General features: G+C 48.7%; 1 protein-coding gene across 3 annotated transcripts; it reads left to right on the top strand.

The window, feature by feature from the left end:
- The first annotated feature begins 61 nt into the window (after positions 1 to 61).
- Positions 62 to 13,883, top strand: DRAXIN (dorsal inhibitory axon guidance protein). Of its 3 annotated transcripts, none has more exons than XM_069782461.1 (7): positions 62 to 212; positions 7,388 to 7,869; positions 9,229 to 9,416; positions 9,962 to 10,073; positions 10,456 to 10,545; positions 10,792 to 10,881; positions 12,867 to 13,883. In XM_069782461.1, exons 2-7 carry the CDS (start codon positions 7,410 to 7,412, stop codon positions 12,977 to 12,979), a joined length of 1,053 nt encoding a protein of 350 aa, XP_069638562.1. In that variant the 5' UTR covers positions 62 to 212; positions 7,388 to 7,409; the 3' UTR covers positions 12,980 to 13,883. The 3 variants fall into 3 exon arrangements, with proteins under 3 accessions (XP_069638562.1, XP_069638560.1, XP_069638561.1); XM_069782459.1 differs by having other exon boundaries at positions 63 to 736; XM_069782460.1 differs by lacking the exon at positions 62 to 212 and adding an exon at positions 5,972 to 6,079.
- Positions 13,884 to 14,752: the final 869 nt, after the last annotated feature.

Below are 14,752 nucleotides of genomic sequence, written 5' to 3'. Positions count from 1 at the left end.
CCCGGTCCCCGCCGCCCCCCGCAGCCGCCTCCACCCCGCGGGCTCCTGGCTGCCCCCCCCCCCCGCTCCAGCACTGCAGCTCCTTCCCTTGCCGCAGGGCTGGGTGCTCGGTGCAGGGAATGGGGCACCCCGGTCCCGTTTCCCACGCCGTTACCCTAACGCGGGGGAGCCCCTGCGGGGAGCGGGAGCGCCGCGCCCGCCCCGCTGTGCAGGTGAGCGGGGGCCCGGTCGCCACCACACCACACCCCACCCCACCCCACCGGGACCGGGCCGCCCCGCCTTTGTCTCCGTCCTTTGTCTGCCCCGGGCAGGAACCGGGCAGGGACTGCTCCTGCCACCCGCCCCGCACCCTGCGCTCCCGTGGGTACCCCTCCTCCTCCTCCTCCTCCTCCGCACCGGGCACCCCCGCATCATGCGCCCCTTGCACCCCCTCTACAGCACCCTCTGCACCCCCCCGGGCCCAGCACACCCTGAGCCCCTCCGCCCCTCCCAGCCCCACCTCCCCTCGCACCATGCACCCCAGTCCCCGGGGATTCCCGGCGTCCCCAGTTCCTTTCCACATTCCCCCGCTGCCTTCCCCCTGTCTCCTCCTCCTCCTCTTCCTCCTCCTCCTCCTCCTCTCGGGTTTGAACACCCCCCTGCCCCCCCGGCAGACTTGCCTCCCCTCCCGCTGCATGCACAGCCGCTGCCCTGCCCTGCCTGCCGGGCTCAGCCCAGACCGAGGAGCTGCGGACAGGTAGGCAGCGCTGCCCGCATCGCGCTCACCTCGCACCCAGCCCGGGGCCGGGCCGCGGGGGTGGCCGGGGGTGCATGCTCCACCGAGCTGATTTCCCTTTGCTTTCGCAGGGATCGGGGGAGGGGTGGGGGGCACCTTCCTACTTTCCGTGCGCCCCGGAGGAGACAAAGGCCGGGGGCGACGGGGAACCCCGCGGTCCCGCCGCCTCTAGGCTGCCGCCGCCGGGACGCCGGCGATGCGCGGTGCCTCGGGTCGCGGCGGCACGGCTCGGTGGTGGGAACCGAGCCCCGAGCTCGCACAGCGCCGGTGCGCGGTGCCTTCAGCCAGCCCTATTGTCACCCGTGCCGGGGAGCGGGCTCCAGGCTCCCCCACCGCCGTTCTGCCTCCCGGCTCGCCCTCAGCGCGACGTGCAGCGCCGTGCACCTAGCAGGGGTGTGCAGTGCGGGCTTTTGGGGTTTGCGCCCCACCGCCTTACTGCGAGTCCTTGCCACTTCAGGGGCTACTGCAAGCTCTCTCCCGAGATGGTTCTCCCCTTCCCCGCAAGCAAAGTCGCCTCGGACGGAGGCATCGGCCCTCTCGCAGGCAGCTGCTGAGCACCCCGGGGGTACGTGCCAGCTCTGAGCCAGAGCTGCCGTGGAGAGTGGTCGAGGGGTGAAGGAAGCTTTTCCCACCGAGTCATTGTGTTTGCAGAGCCGTGCGCTGCCGTGCAGCGAGTCCCTGAGTACCCGTGGGTTATTCTCTGCTCTTCCTCTGTTGATGAAAGTGAGATCTCGTTTCTGAATTAAATCAGTTTGGCGTCAGTTAATGACTTATTACAGCTAGTAATTCATCATGTAGAATTTAAGTGACATTTATCCAATTCACACCTGAAGTCTTCCATGAGCCAGAGGGTTTAATGGAAATGGTTTTGTATTCCCATCTCCTCTCCCTTGCAGAAGGAGGCATTAATCCTACACGTTTTGGTTCAAAGTGAGAATGACATGCAAGGAAAAATGTTGAAAGCACAGCCTAACTGTTCTGCCAGTTGGGACACATCCACTTCTCCCCCCAGCGAAGATCGGGCCAAATCTGCCCCCATTCTTCCCTGTCACACTGGCTGGTGCTTTCCAGCCGGGTGAGCAATGACCTTTGCTATTGATTGTGTCTCATTTGTCACTAGGCATTGTGCATTAAACTGGAGAGTCTTCTCTGCTGTGCTGACAGCAAGCGACTATATCTTGGATGCTAATCTCAGGCTCATTGCTATTTTAATCTCATTATTGGGTAAAGTAGAGTCTGTTTGATAGCAGGTCGCCTATGAAGGCTGTGTCAGCCACTCCGTGAAGCCCCAGAGGGAAGCAGAGCAGCGGGTACTGCATATTCATTCATGTGTCCCTCTTCCACTTCAATACGGTGACTTGCTGGGCTACTCTGTCCCCGGAGGATGTTGGCGCTGCACCCTCCCTGCTCGTGCACTGACGCTGAGGGCAGTGAAGCTCTCTGTGCAGATCAGGGTAGGCACAGGAGAAAGGGGTAGCATGGCTGTGGCTGAAGGTGAGAGGCGCGTAGTGACTTAAAGGATTTGCAAGGTGTCCAGCCTTCATCAGAGCCAGAGTGCTGGAGCTTAGCAGTGACTTAGTGACAAGTACAAAACTGCCAGCTTACAAGTCTGGGCTGCAGGAGAGAGGGTATTTCCTGGGCCATGCTTTGTGAACAAGCCACTTCGGTCCTCCGTGGCTAGGAGGGCAGAGCACAGGCTGTCAGCCAGAGCTGATGGGTGAGGGGAAGGGATTGCCTGGGCCAATGGGTCAGCAAAAACAGAGTCCCAGTTCCAGCCCTTCAACTAATGTTGAGTGAGTCACATTTCAAGTGGTCACTGGACGTGAGTCACCCCAGGGAGATTCTTTGTGGAGGTACAGGGGCAGCTACAGCTACTACTTAACACCCTGCAAGCCTGAATCTCTATGTCCTGTCTCTTGTGCCACTAGTGCAATTAGTGCATTAGTGAATTTGGCCCTTTCTGCAGTGGAGTGCCATTTGGTGATGGCAGAAAGTGAGAGAAAACAACACAGGCAAAGGAAAGCAGATGTTTCAAAGGGTGGTGGCGGGATTCAAGTGGCCTAGCCTAAATATCTGCAGAGCAGAAATCTCACACCAAACACAGTCATGGGGGACAAGGAAACTGTGGACTCAGATAAATATGAAAGGCAAGGTATGGAGAAAAGTTGACAACAGATTCAGGAAACCTAAGAAAGGAGGGAAGCTCTGAAGAGGGACCCAAAAGGGCTGGAGATCTGTGAGCAGGGGACTCTGCTGCTTCATCGTCCCAAGGATGTCTGGGCCAGCAGCAAAAAAAATCTTTACAAAGTGAGTGTGCAAGAAATGTTGGAGAGAAGTGTTATTACTTTTCCCTGGGAAGGAAAAGAGAAGAGTGCATATAAGATTACCTGTCTGCTTTTGAGGACCCTAGAAAGCTGGGAGAGAGGAGCCCTTTGAAATGGGAAGTTCTCTTGGCAGATTGTTTATGAAGCTTCCCAGCATTTGCCTCCAGAAACAGAAAAACAGATGGAAAGAGACCCAGCAGGGAAGTGAAATCTCATTTATCTGCACAATGCCATCCTCCTGGCTCCAGCCAGCTCTCTGCATGTCAGCTACCATAGAGCCTACCCCATCCATTCTGCTCCAGGCCTTCCCAAGCCCATCCATCACCCTATGGCTTCTTATTTGCAGGGACCCTGGCACACGAAGCTGGGTTTATTGTCTATCATCCCTGCCACACATGCACATACACACAACACCCATGTAGATGCACATACACTTTGTCTATTGCTGCAGCTTGGGATTGTCTGGAGTCCAGGAAATCTTTACGCACGCCTGCCAAAGTCTGAGCTTATCAGAGCCAAAGAGAAATCTGGCCCAGCATACGTACTTGGGTCTAGCTTGGTTCAGCCCTCGAGCATACAAACTGCATCATTTGTGGTCTGGAGTGATAAAGGATCTTGATATTCTCTGTTTCTTGGTTCAAGAGTTTTGTTCCTCTTGGCTGTGACATGAAGAACATATGTGAAAAGTTAAAGCTAGGACTGTCAGGTATCATGTTTTAAGTGAGATATGTGAAAAGTTAAAGCTAGGACTGTCAGGTATCATGTTTTAAGTGAGATATGTGAATGAACGTAGATGATCTGATGTTCCTGCTTTGTCAAATACAAAACTGCAGCAGGGGCAGTTTCAGAGCCAAGGTGACATAACTGTAGGGGGAAAACATGCCTGACTTTCTGTGTACCTTCTTAGTCCATGGCTGCCTTGCAGGATTACAAGGAGAGAGCAGAGTAATAGCAATTGTATCAGTGAGTCTAGAGAAAGAGCCTGGCCACAGGGAAGGTTACCCAAGATGCAACCCCCCCCCCCCAATTTCTCTTACAGGATTGTGACCATCCGCTACTAACCCAAAATGGATCAGAAATAGTGGCTGAGACAGTGCTGCAACTCATTCATCAGCCCTGAGCCTGCACCCTGGGTAGCTCTAAGGCCTTATCTTTGCTTTACACATTTTCTTGTTAGTAGGCAGATTTGGTACCTCAAGAGGCAGGTGGCTCATAATCCTGAGGGTCTATAAAGGAAGTGCAAGGCATTGGGTGGAGCAAGGACGATGTAGGTCTGGTGTTGTGAAGAGCTACAGGGGCAGCTTAACTTGGCAAGTACTTCAGCTATTTCTTTTATTAATATATGAACCCTAAGAAGAGGATGAATTCTAGGCTTGCTGCAGTATGTGTGATTGTTTAAGAGCAATTTAGGAAAGGTATCTCCTTACAAGGACAGACTTCTTTCTGCCTAGCATATATCTCAGGACAGAATTTCACCCTTGGCAGAAAAGGTGCATCAGCAGTGTGAGAACATTGCTGTCACCTACATCAACGAGCCTGGGGCTAGCATGGTCTTTTGTGGACTGTGGTCCTGACAGAGGAGAGGGTGGAGTTTACTTTAGTGCTCAGACATTGAGGAACCTGAGCACTGAGGAGAACTAGGGATGCTGTTGTGTTATCTAGCTGCCTTTTGGAAGTGTGAATTTTACAGCTTCTGTAGGGTAAGAAAAATGGAGGCGGTAGGAAAAGATTTCTGAAGTTAAAGATAGACTAGGCATGGAAACAAGTGGTTAAGAGAAGGCTGGGACTTCTGTGCCTCTAGCACAGCAGTGTTGTATTAAGCCAAGCTACCACAACTTGCATGCGCTGTTCTGGTTTGGCAAACAGCTCAGATGTCCCCTGACAACAGTGCAGTACAGGTATTTACCTGCATTATTAACGCAAGATCCCCAGAGACACAGTAACACAGCATGTTAGCCTGCCCTCTCAGCCAGCGTGGAGATGAGGTGACCCATGTGCTCTAGCTGCGCTTTCAACCTGTGTCATGACAACAAGACAGCTGGGTAACTTAAATGCCCCCTACACTTTGAAGCAGACCTTCTGTTTAACTGCCCTGTAGCATTTAGCTGCTTTCTAGCTCCTGCTGAAAACCAGAATCTGCAGCTAGTGTGTCTGTCAGGTTCACCATCAAAAGGGCTCATGTCTGTGTGAGTGAGATTGGAGACACCTGCCTCACATTCTTTTTGCACTTGTTCTCTCTTGGTATTTTGCCTACAGATGAAAAGGTAAGATGCTGTTTCTAGCTCTTTGAGTTGTTCTGAGTGATGCCTTGATCCAGCTGGTTTGCTCTGGTTCTTAAAGAGAAAATCCTAAGGAAAAACAAAGACCATGGATGCAGAGCTTGGGTTTTGCTTGGTTGCTATTTGTTCCATTGGTTTTGAAGCAGGACTTCAAGTGCTTTGTTAACAAATTTAGCTGTCAGTCTGGTTTTTCCTTTGTCCCAGGTAGCTGCCAATAAAATACTATTTCATAGTGTTATGCCTTCAGCAAATGAGCTACCCAGCACCTCCTAAATCAGTCCTCAAGTAGCAGTTTGTTGTCCTTTGTGGCCAGTAGAAAGACCTGCTTTTCAGACACTGCATTAAAGAGAAGGCCCCTGTGCTGCCTACCTCTTTCCAGAGGAGGTCTGAACTGAAAATTTGCTCCCAGGCTCTGAGCAATAACAGGGGTGAATCTTGGAAATGCAGAATCAGCTGGTGAACAAGTGAGCAGGCTTTTCAGTTGAGAGGATGAAGACATCTCCCTCTAAGCTTTCCAAATGCTTTATGAGGCTGGGACTGCTATGATGGCAGAGGTTCCACTAACTTGAAACACTCTGCATCTGCCTTACAGGTTGAAAGAGGCAAGGAAGAGCCAAGGCTATTCTTAGGGTGTCTCCTTTCAGCTCCACAAAAAGGCACTGAGATTGGCCTCAAAGGATGTTACCTGCTGCCCTTCACAGGTGACAATGGCTGGTCAAGCAGCAAAGCACCTGGAGGAGGGAGTGCAAGGCATTGTAATTATGCAGCAAAGTGGTTCACCTGCTGAACAGGCAGTGGGAAATCAGGTGCAACTGGGTCCCGGGGTGCAGGAAAGATGGGGAGGAAGTTGAGTGAAGAGCTGTGGCCGCAACAGTATTTCTTAAATGTAAGCATAGGCCTGGTTTTCTGACAGTCAGTGTCACGGGGATCTCTGGCTTTAAGCATCCCTTCATGCTGCCCAGATTGAGAGGGACAGTCTGAGAAAGCTACCCAAAGTTAAAGGCTACACTGGAAATGCTGAAAAACCCTTTCCCCTTTTTGTGGGAAAGGACACGGGAGAAGGACTTAATTAGAGAAATCTCCGACTCGTGCAATGTCCCAAAGCCATGTCATATAACACAAACACAGGGATGAAGGAAGATCCTCAAAAATATTACAGTGAAACAGAATGAATGAGAATAGTCTGCAGCCACTGTGCTGAGGGACTCAGTCTCAGTAGTCTTTGGACTTAAGTTACCCTCCCAGTGACAGCCTTACCTGGTGGGGTGAGGTGAAGTGACCTGTGCAGGGTCAAGGAGGGAAAGTGGGACAACCTAGAGAAAACTCTGTCTCCTTGTTCTTTAGATCAGCATCCTCTGCTCTGCTGACAGCAGAAGATTTCTTTCTCTGCTATGCTGTGAGGTATCAGCACAAAATTTCCAGTGTTTTTTCTTCCCTTGACCAGTTTCAGCCACCCTGAAGCAGTATGTGTGTGCATGTCTCTGTCTTGAGCTGCTCAGAGCTGTTGCTGGTCCTGCGAGGCCACCATCTGCCTCCAGTTCTGTTCATCTTGACGTCTTCATTGCAAGGAAACCAGCTGTGAGGAGGGGCCAGTGCCAGCCAGGCCCAGGATGCCAACCTGGCAGCAAACAGCCCTAGCCGGACAGCTGGTGCTGTGCAGGCGGCTCAGGAGCTGTGACCTGCAGGAGCCAGCCTCCCCAGCCCCTCAGATGGTAGGCTGTGAATGGGAGGGTAGGGGGGCTAGTAAGGAATCAAAGGGAAATGTCCTACTGATTGATGGCCCTCATTTGCACATGAAACTGGGACCTCTCAGGCCTGCAGGCCCTGCACGTGTGTCTCAGCTGCTGTAACCAGGGCTGGGAGAGGAGGAGGTAACCAGGGAGGGAAAAACTCCACCTCTGGACACCATAACTGTTTTCATCTAAGTGTCCTAGGTCTGAATCTTGCTTGCCTTTACAGGTCATAGAAGTTGGTTGCTTATTTTTTCTTTTTTTTTTTTTTAATTGTAGGTGAGGCAGAGCGCCCAGGATTATGGCAACTTCTTCCACCTTCTTCTCTCCTTTCCTTTTCCTGTGTGTGCTGGTTCTTTCTGACGTCAGTCTCGCAGTCTCCCTGGACCCTGGCACAAAGCTCAAAAATGTCCCAGAGAACAACAACCATCTTCAAAACCAAGAGATGTGGCTGCAGCAGTCCAGAAGTGGGCATCACCACAAGCATGGCTTGGCCAAGAAGGAGAGGGTCCATGCCATGCCTTCTAGAGGGCAGCCAGCTGGGGAAGAGACCCTCAGAATGGGTAGCGGAGCTCCAGCTGTGGAAGAGCTGGTGGCAGAGGGGCAGCCAGCAGCCCTGAAACAGAATAAAGATGTGTTCCTGGGTTTTGAGTTCCCATATCCTGAAAGGGAGAACCAGTCCCCTGGGTCTGAGAGAGGAAAGAAGCAGAACCGAGAGCATCGGCGACATAGCCGCAGGGACAGGCTGAAGCACCACAGAGGTATTTGAGCTCCAAGGGAACCTGAGGCTGTTGGGTCACTAGAAATGAGTGTCACTTGTATGAGGGCAAGATGATGCAGCTGTGGTTGAGCCACATGGGTGTGTGGAGGGTGTGGGATATGTGCCTGCTCTGGGGAGAAATCTGCCAAACAAAAGAGGCACAAGAAAAAAGGGGAAATCCAGAACCAGAGATTTTTACTGCTGGCTGCAAGTTTGTGAAAATGACCTGGTTTGCCTTATAGGGGGAGCTCTGAAAATTCCTACGACTTGAGGGGTTGTTTTGGGGTGGGCTGCTTTGGTTTTTTTGCTTCTTTAGCAAATGGTTCCATTTATGAACAAACATGTCCAAGCCATGCTCAATCTCTCCACTGACTTTGAAATATGACCAGAACTAATACAAATAGACCAGAAATAATACAAAACTCCTACTTCACTTGAAGATCAGTTTCTTCTCATCAGAGCTTGTATTCTTCTATGTCTATGCTGAACTAAAAAAACCATAAATTTTGCATATGTGAAATTGCACTAATTACTTTAACATGTTGCTTGTTTCTGACTGGGACTGCTTTCCTTTGCAGGTCAAGTTGTGGGTGTGTGTCTCTGTGGTATGATATGCTCAGTGTGGTAATCTTTAGTCCTATTAAAGCCAGGCAGTTTGTGTCAATCTACATTATTTGACAAGCTGGGTGTCAGTATCCCTGAGTTCCAGCTATCACTCCTCCCTGCATCAGTAAGAAGAGCTCTATTGTTTTCTCAGGGGACTGATTAAATAACTCATGTTAAGCAATATAGAAGAGTATGCAACAAAGCTGGTTTGAAGCAATATTTGGAGACTACAAAACAGGCCTTGTTTCTTTGGTTTAACTTAAGGTTGTATTTAAATTAATACTTAGGAAAAGCAGGGATCAGGCTGTGAAGATTTTTTTATTTCAAGTTAGGTAGGTCCTGACTTGAGCTAAACTGAAATAACCCACTACTAAAATCAAATAAGAATGTGTTCACAGGTATTTGCAGCAGCTTAATCCATTGGTTTAAAAATGGTTAAACAGGTACATTTTGTACTCTTGAGACTAGAAGACAAAATCCTTTACTTCTAAGCAAGAAAGACATATCTTTAAGAAGGTGTGATTATGTATGACTTAAATGTGTAAAAACCGAAACGCATATACTCTCTACCTGATCTATCATTTTAATTTAATAGTACATGACTCTCTTTTACACTGTTCTAAACAGCAGCTCAGAGTGGTAGAACACTGGCCAGTGGCTGGATTAAATCTGAATTCCTTTGACTCAAATCTATGGCACACAAAGAGAAAAGAGAAGAGAAAGCTAATGCTACCGTACCTGTTGCCCTCTGCAGGGAAGACTCCTGATGCTGGGCCAAGTTCCCTGTACAAGAAACCTGAAAGCTTTGAAGAACAGTTTCAAAACCTCCAGGCAGAGGAAGCTACAAGTCTGACTCCCACTATGCTTCTCATCACTGCATTGGAACTAGCTGTTTCCACAGAAGAGCCTCCTGTTCTTCCAGCCACATCACCACGGTCACAGGTAAGGAGGCAGCTGGTAACTGCACTGTAGCTTTGATGCAGACAGAAATCTCGGCTAGATAAGGTCCAGTTTCCTCCCCCTGCCCCTCCCCCAGTTAGATGTAAGTGCTTGCTTAACACCAAAGCCCTCCCTCAAAAGCAGCTCTCTGTCTTGGAGACATCTAAATGCCTATTCTTCATAAACACTTCCTTTAGTTGCTTCTCTTCCCTGCCCTACCTCTCCCTTAGCTAGCCATCTTTATTCAGCTTCGAGGACCAGAGAGGGAGTAGGAGCACTTGGCTAGAGAGGCAGCATGTCCTAATGCTCCTTGCTCGCCTCTTGTCCTCACACAGAAGCAGTGGAAACTTCCCTCTTGACTTCAGGTGCAGCAAGGGAAAGCTATTCCCTTTTGAAAATGAGATGCCAAGAATCCCCAGTGGACAAGACAGGGGTGGGGGATCGTAAAGTCTTTTTAAGGTCTAAAAGCACCGGGGAAAAATTGCAAAGACTTCAGTGTTACTACAGAAGCATAATGTGTTGTCTCTTTGGTTTCTTGTGGTTTGCAGGCCCGCCTCAGGCAAGACGGGGATGTGATGCCCACCCTAGATATGGCGCTCTTTGACTGGACAGATTATGAGGATCTCAAACCAGAAATGTGGCCATCTGCTAAAAAGAAAGGTGCTAAACCTCCAATGTCCTCTTTGCCAAAATTCATTCCATAAGGCATGTCCCAAAAGTCATTCTGTAAGGCTTGTCACATGGTTAGTGTTCACAGATGTGCCGAACGATGAGAGATCATAGTGGTGGAGAAAGAGAGAAAAAGCATAATGCTGATTGTGTTTTGTGCTCAGTTTCAGAATGTTTCTCATTTTGGACACATAATTTGAGGGCAGAGGAAAAATGATAGATGGAGGGTTGAGAAATAGGGAGGAGATTAGACTATGAAGGTTTAGATTTCAAACTCTTGAAGACTGAGGCTTTTTTTACACTGGAACAATATAGCCTCCAAAATAAAACCACTAGCATGAAATTTTCTATTAGCATCTGTTTTTTTCCACAGAAAAACGCCGCAGTAAGAGTCCCAATAGCGGAAATGAAACCATGATGGCTGAAGGAGAGCCATGTGATCACCACCTTGACTGCCTCCCAGGTCAGGATTAGCTTGGTGGAGTCACTTCTCCAAGCATGAGATTGTTTGAAATCCAGCCCAGGTTCTAACACAAGTATCCTGATTTCTGATGCTGATAGAAAGTGATATGCAGAGGGAAGGGCAGAGGCTCTCTAGGTGTGTTATGGGAACAGATGATGTCTGTACCATGGAGCTGTCATGGGTGTCAGTAGCCCTGCAAGGGAAGGCAATAAATGAGCTGTGCTGACCCCTGTTCCTGTGTTGCAGGCTCTTGCTGCGACTTGCGTGAACACCTCTGCAAACCACACAATCGAGGCCTTAACAACAAATGTTATGATGACTGTATGTGCACTGAAGGTGAGTTCAGCGCTTTGCTCTCCTCCTTCCAGCTGGCTTCGTAGTTGGCTGCGTTGACTTGGAATAGTGGTTTGTATGTGAAAATAGGAGCCAAGCTCTGCTGCTCTTAGCCTTTCCCTGCCACTGGCTCGCAATGTGACCATTGAGTCATCTAGGACATCTTGCTTTCCTTCTTAAAAACAAAAATCCTGATATCTACAAACCTAACAGAAGAAGCCACGATATACTGATACTTCAGTGGTGCTTTCAAGTACCACAGGTTGTAAAAACAGACTACTACCTTTGTTTTACATGACCTTATGCCTAATATGGCTTTCCTGAGTTAATTTCAACTGAACTTGTAGCAATTTAGTAGGTGTGGTCTGGACACAGACTTTTGTTTCTTAAAACTCTTTCTGAAGAATCCATAGCAGCCCTTAATAGACAGTTGTGTTATGAAGATGTTGAAAGGCACTCTTCTAGTCTCAACATGTTCAAGATCAGCTCGGCACTGGGTCTTGTCTCCCAGAACAAAACTCTGGTTGCCAAGTTTTGTGACCTGTGTTAGGTACCTAGTGACTTTGACCAGGTCATTCACCTACTTTTTACCCAGTTAAACAGACTGCTTTCCTCGAGTTGCAATGTTAAATGATAGTCTTCACCTTGGGTGTGTTGTGTAACACTTGAAGGTCCTCATCAGAGACAGTGCTCTGATAGATTAGCCTACAAAAGTGTTTCTGCAAGCCTAACAAGGGCTGCCCCCAGCCCTGCTTTTTACTTAAGCTAGTTATAAGTTGATGCCAAATGTGCATCCTCTGTAGCATTAAAAAGATCCCCAGAGATGTAGGGTCCAGATAAGATAGACAAGATGCTTAGATAAGGGCAGAGCTGTGATCTTGTGTGCTCTCCTTCTAGGAGGCCAGACTGCCCTGGGGGGATTGGTAATGAGGGGCAGAAACCCAACTTCAAGATAGCCAGTCTCAACATAGCCCAGGGACATGCACTCCAAAAGGCTGCTCAGTGACCTGTGACATTGGCCCGGTCTGTCTCATTATAAAAGCTGTAAATCCTCAGCCTCCCCCACTCTGGGGTTGCTGGCACTGTTGCTATCTGCTGCCTGCTCTGGAAGTAAAAAGAGTTGCAGTTTCTAGGATGATCAAATCAGCTCCTACCAACCCCAATGACCAGATCCTGGGCCACTGAAGATGAGGGCTTTTGTGATTTTTGTACCCTGTCTGGCCCAACTAGCTATGCATTCTGGTGTAACAAGGTCAGACAACAGACACCAAAAGATAAATCTGTCCGTGCCAGAAACCGATGAGTTACCTTGACCAGAGGCTCCTATTGCCTTCCACTGCCATGGGAGAATATGTACTCATGTTTTTTACAAATAAAATGCCTTTTTCCCCCCTTAGTATTCACCAACGCTATATGAAATAGCTTCCTTCAGACCCTGCACTTCAAGCATCCAAAATGGAGAAACTGAAGGAGATCAGCAGTGAGCTTTGGATCACACCTCCCAGTAATAACATTTCAAAGTCTCTTCCCTCCTCTCCTGAAGCTTCAGGGAAATAAATAGCAAGGGGAGCTCCCTAGCCATTGCTGCTGCACATTAAGTCTACAGTAATTTCCCAATGGAGAGATCACTTAGACAGTAATGGGAAGTAATAGGGGGAAACCAAGCAGGGCTTCCATAAAATCACCAGAAATAATCAGGATAACTCATCGGTATTTCAAGAAGCCAGTGAAACCTTCTGCCTGAGCCAATGAATCCCAAACCAGAACAGTGAGCCAAACAGCATAGCAGGGCCCAGAAAGCAATATGCCCTGCCTATGTGAGGCATTTCTCTGCCACCTCATTTGACACTGCCCAGGCTTCCCAGCCCTGGGACTGTCCCCACTGCAGCAGGCTCTGTCGTGAACTGAGGCCAAGAGCTAATTGTTTGATGTTACTGCTGTAGTGAGCCCTGGTCTCTCCTGCTCACTTATGTGTGTCTTTTCCATAGGGCTACGCTGTTATGCCAAATTCCACCGGAACCGAAGAGTGACCCGGAGAAAAGGGCGTTGTGTGGAGCCCGAATCAGCCAACGGAGAGCAGGGATCATTCATCAACATTTAGGAGGGTGGGACTCCTGCCTGGATGGTCAGGTGCTGGGGTCAAACTGTTTATACCTAGCAATAGGAATTAGAGGAAAAAGTCAAGAAAATGACTGAAGCTGCAGGCTCTGAACATGCCAGGTTCATATAAGACTGAAGCTCATGTTAATTATAGAGTGGCCTCAGCCTTTTCCCTACCAGGACTGCATTCCCCCTCCCTTCCCGCACCACATTGCTGCCATTGAGCTGGGTCCTCTCCCAGTTAGTAAGAGATGATCATGACTAACATTCTGATGGTCCTCCAGGAAAAGGGTCTGCAGTTTCATATCATCCTCTCAACAGAGGCAATATATGAAAGATCCTTCAGGTCAAAGGGGTTATGAGCTTAAACTTTATGCCTTAACTATTGCTTGAGAAGAAAGGTAGATCCTTCTTAAGGATCAGAGGTTCCTAGAGGATAGGAAGCTTGTAGCCTCCAGGTGGAATCAAAGATGGAAACGGATCAGCAGGAAGCTGGCTGCCTAGGTGAGAGGGGACCCTCTGACAGAGCTCTTGCTCTCTCCCTTGTTCACTGCTACAGACAGATATTCCCTAGCTGTTATACACTACCACTTCCTACCTGTCTTCTTTGGGACCATCCAGTCCCACTCCTTCCTTCCTTTCTTGCTTCCAGAGAAGCACCTGTTTTCTGCAAGGATGCGGCAAGACATCCCAGCCTGCAGCTCTCACTCATTTAGTTATCCTGCCAAGTCTGTTATTTTTAATGATTATTTTTAGGAGCTTTCTGGGGAAGTGATAGTTTTCCTAGTGAGCTAAAAATAAGGTTTTTGGTAACAGGAGATAGGGACAGGCTGTTCCATTGTAGTAAATCCTGTGACATGTTGCATGTGTGTTTCCATGATATGTAAATAAAGACATGATAGATATCCTTTGTGCAACTCTTCTTCTTCTTTGACTGCACCTAAGGATGTGGCAGTAGCCAGAAAGGCCTATAAGGGAGCTGGCCAGCAGGTATCACTGATGACTTCAGGTAATCACACAGACCAATTATGCCACTTGGTAGAAAAATTTCTCTACCCAAATTGGGGATCCAAGTTTCCCCATATCCTCACTCAAATTGCAGCTAACAGTTTCTGCCTGGTGTAACCATCCAGATGTTTAAAACTTCTTTATATTACTACTTAGTTACTGACTTCAGTGATATATTGGAGCAACACAGGCTACCTGCGTTGAACAGGAGTAGTGTTAGTTGGTAAAGATGTTCTTTTCTACTGCTAACACCCCAATACCCTGGCTTCTGGTGGGAGACAGCTCCGAAGCCTTTTACATTCAAGAACCTGGAGATGTATGGCACTTTTTGTAGGAATACAAATATTAATCATGGTGCTGTGCTCAGAATCCTCTTTATACTGCTTCCCTAAACTCCCTGTGTTCCACTTAGGTAGGCGATTCTCCATTTTGCACTCCTGTTTCTGTTGTAGTGTCACTCTGCATTGTGTATTCACTCAAATGCTGCTAACATACTCTAATGTGATGAGTGCCCAGTCATGACTACAGAGATATGCTATGAATACAACATTAGTTCTGACCCTCATACACCTGCACTGCTAGGAGGTACACTGAAGGAGGAATTTGTAAAGGAGCATTTAGGCAAAAACCTACCTCTTGGTTGGATGTAGCTATTTAGATTTCTGCTTACAGCACTACAGTTTTAGCCCAAAATGCGGGAGTAAAGAAAGGTGGTTTGGCTCCAGCTCTATGCCACAGCAGCAAGGATGCAATTTGTTAACCCAGA

Source organism: Haliaeetus albicilla, chromosome 4 (assembly GCF_947461875.1).
Source record: "Haliaeetus albicilla chromosome 4, bHalAlb1.1, whole genome shotgun sequence".
Lineage (NCBI taxonomy): Eukaryota > Metazoa > Chordata > Aves > Accipitriformes > Accipitridae > Haliaeetus > Haliaeetus albicilla.
The sequence above is the reverse complement of the archived record's forward strand: the minus strand, read 5'-3'. Positions and strand labels throughout refer to the sequence as shown.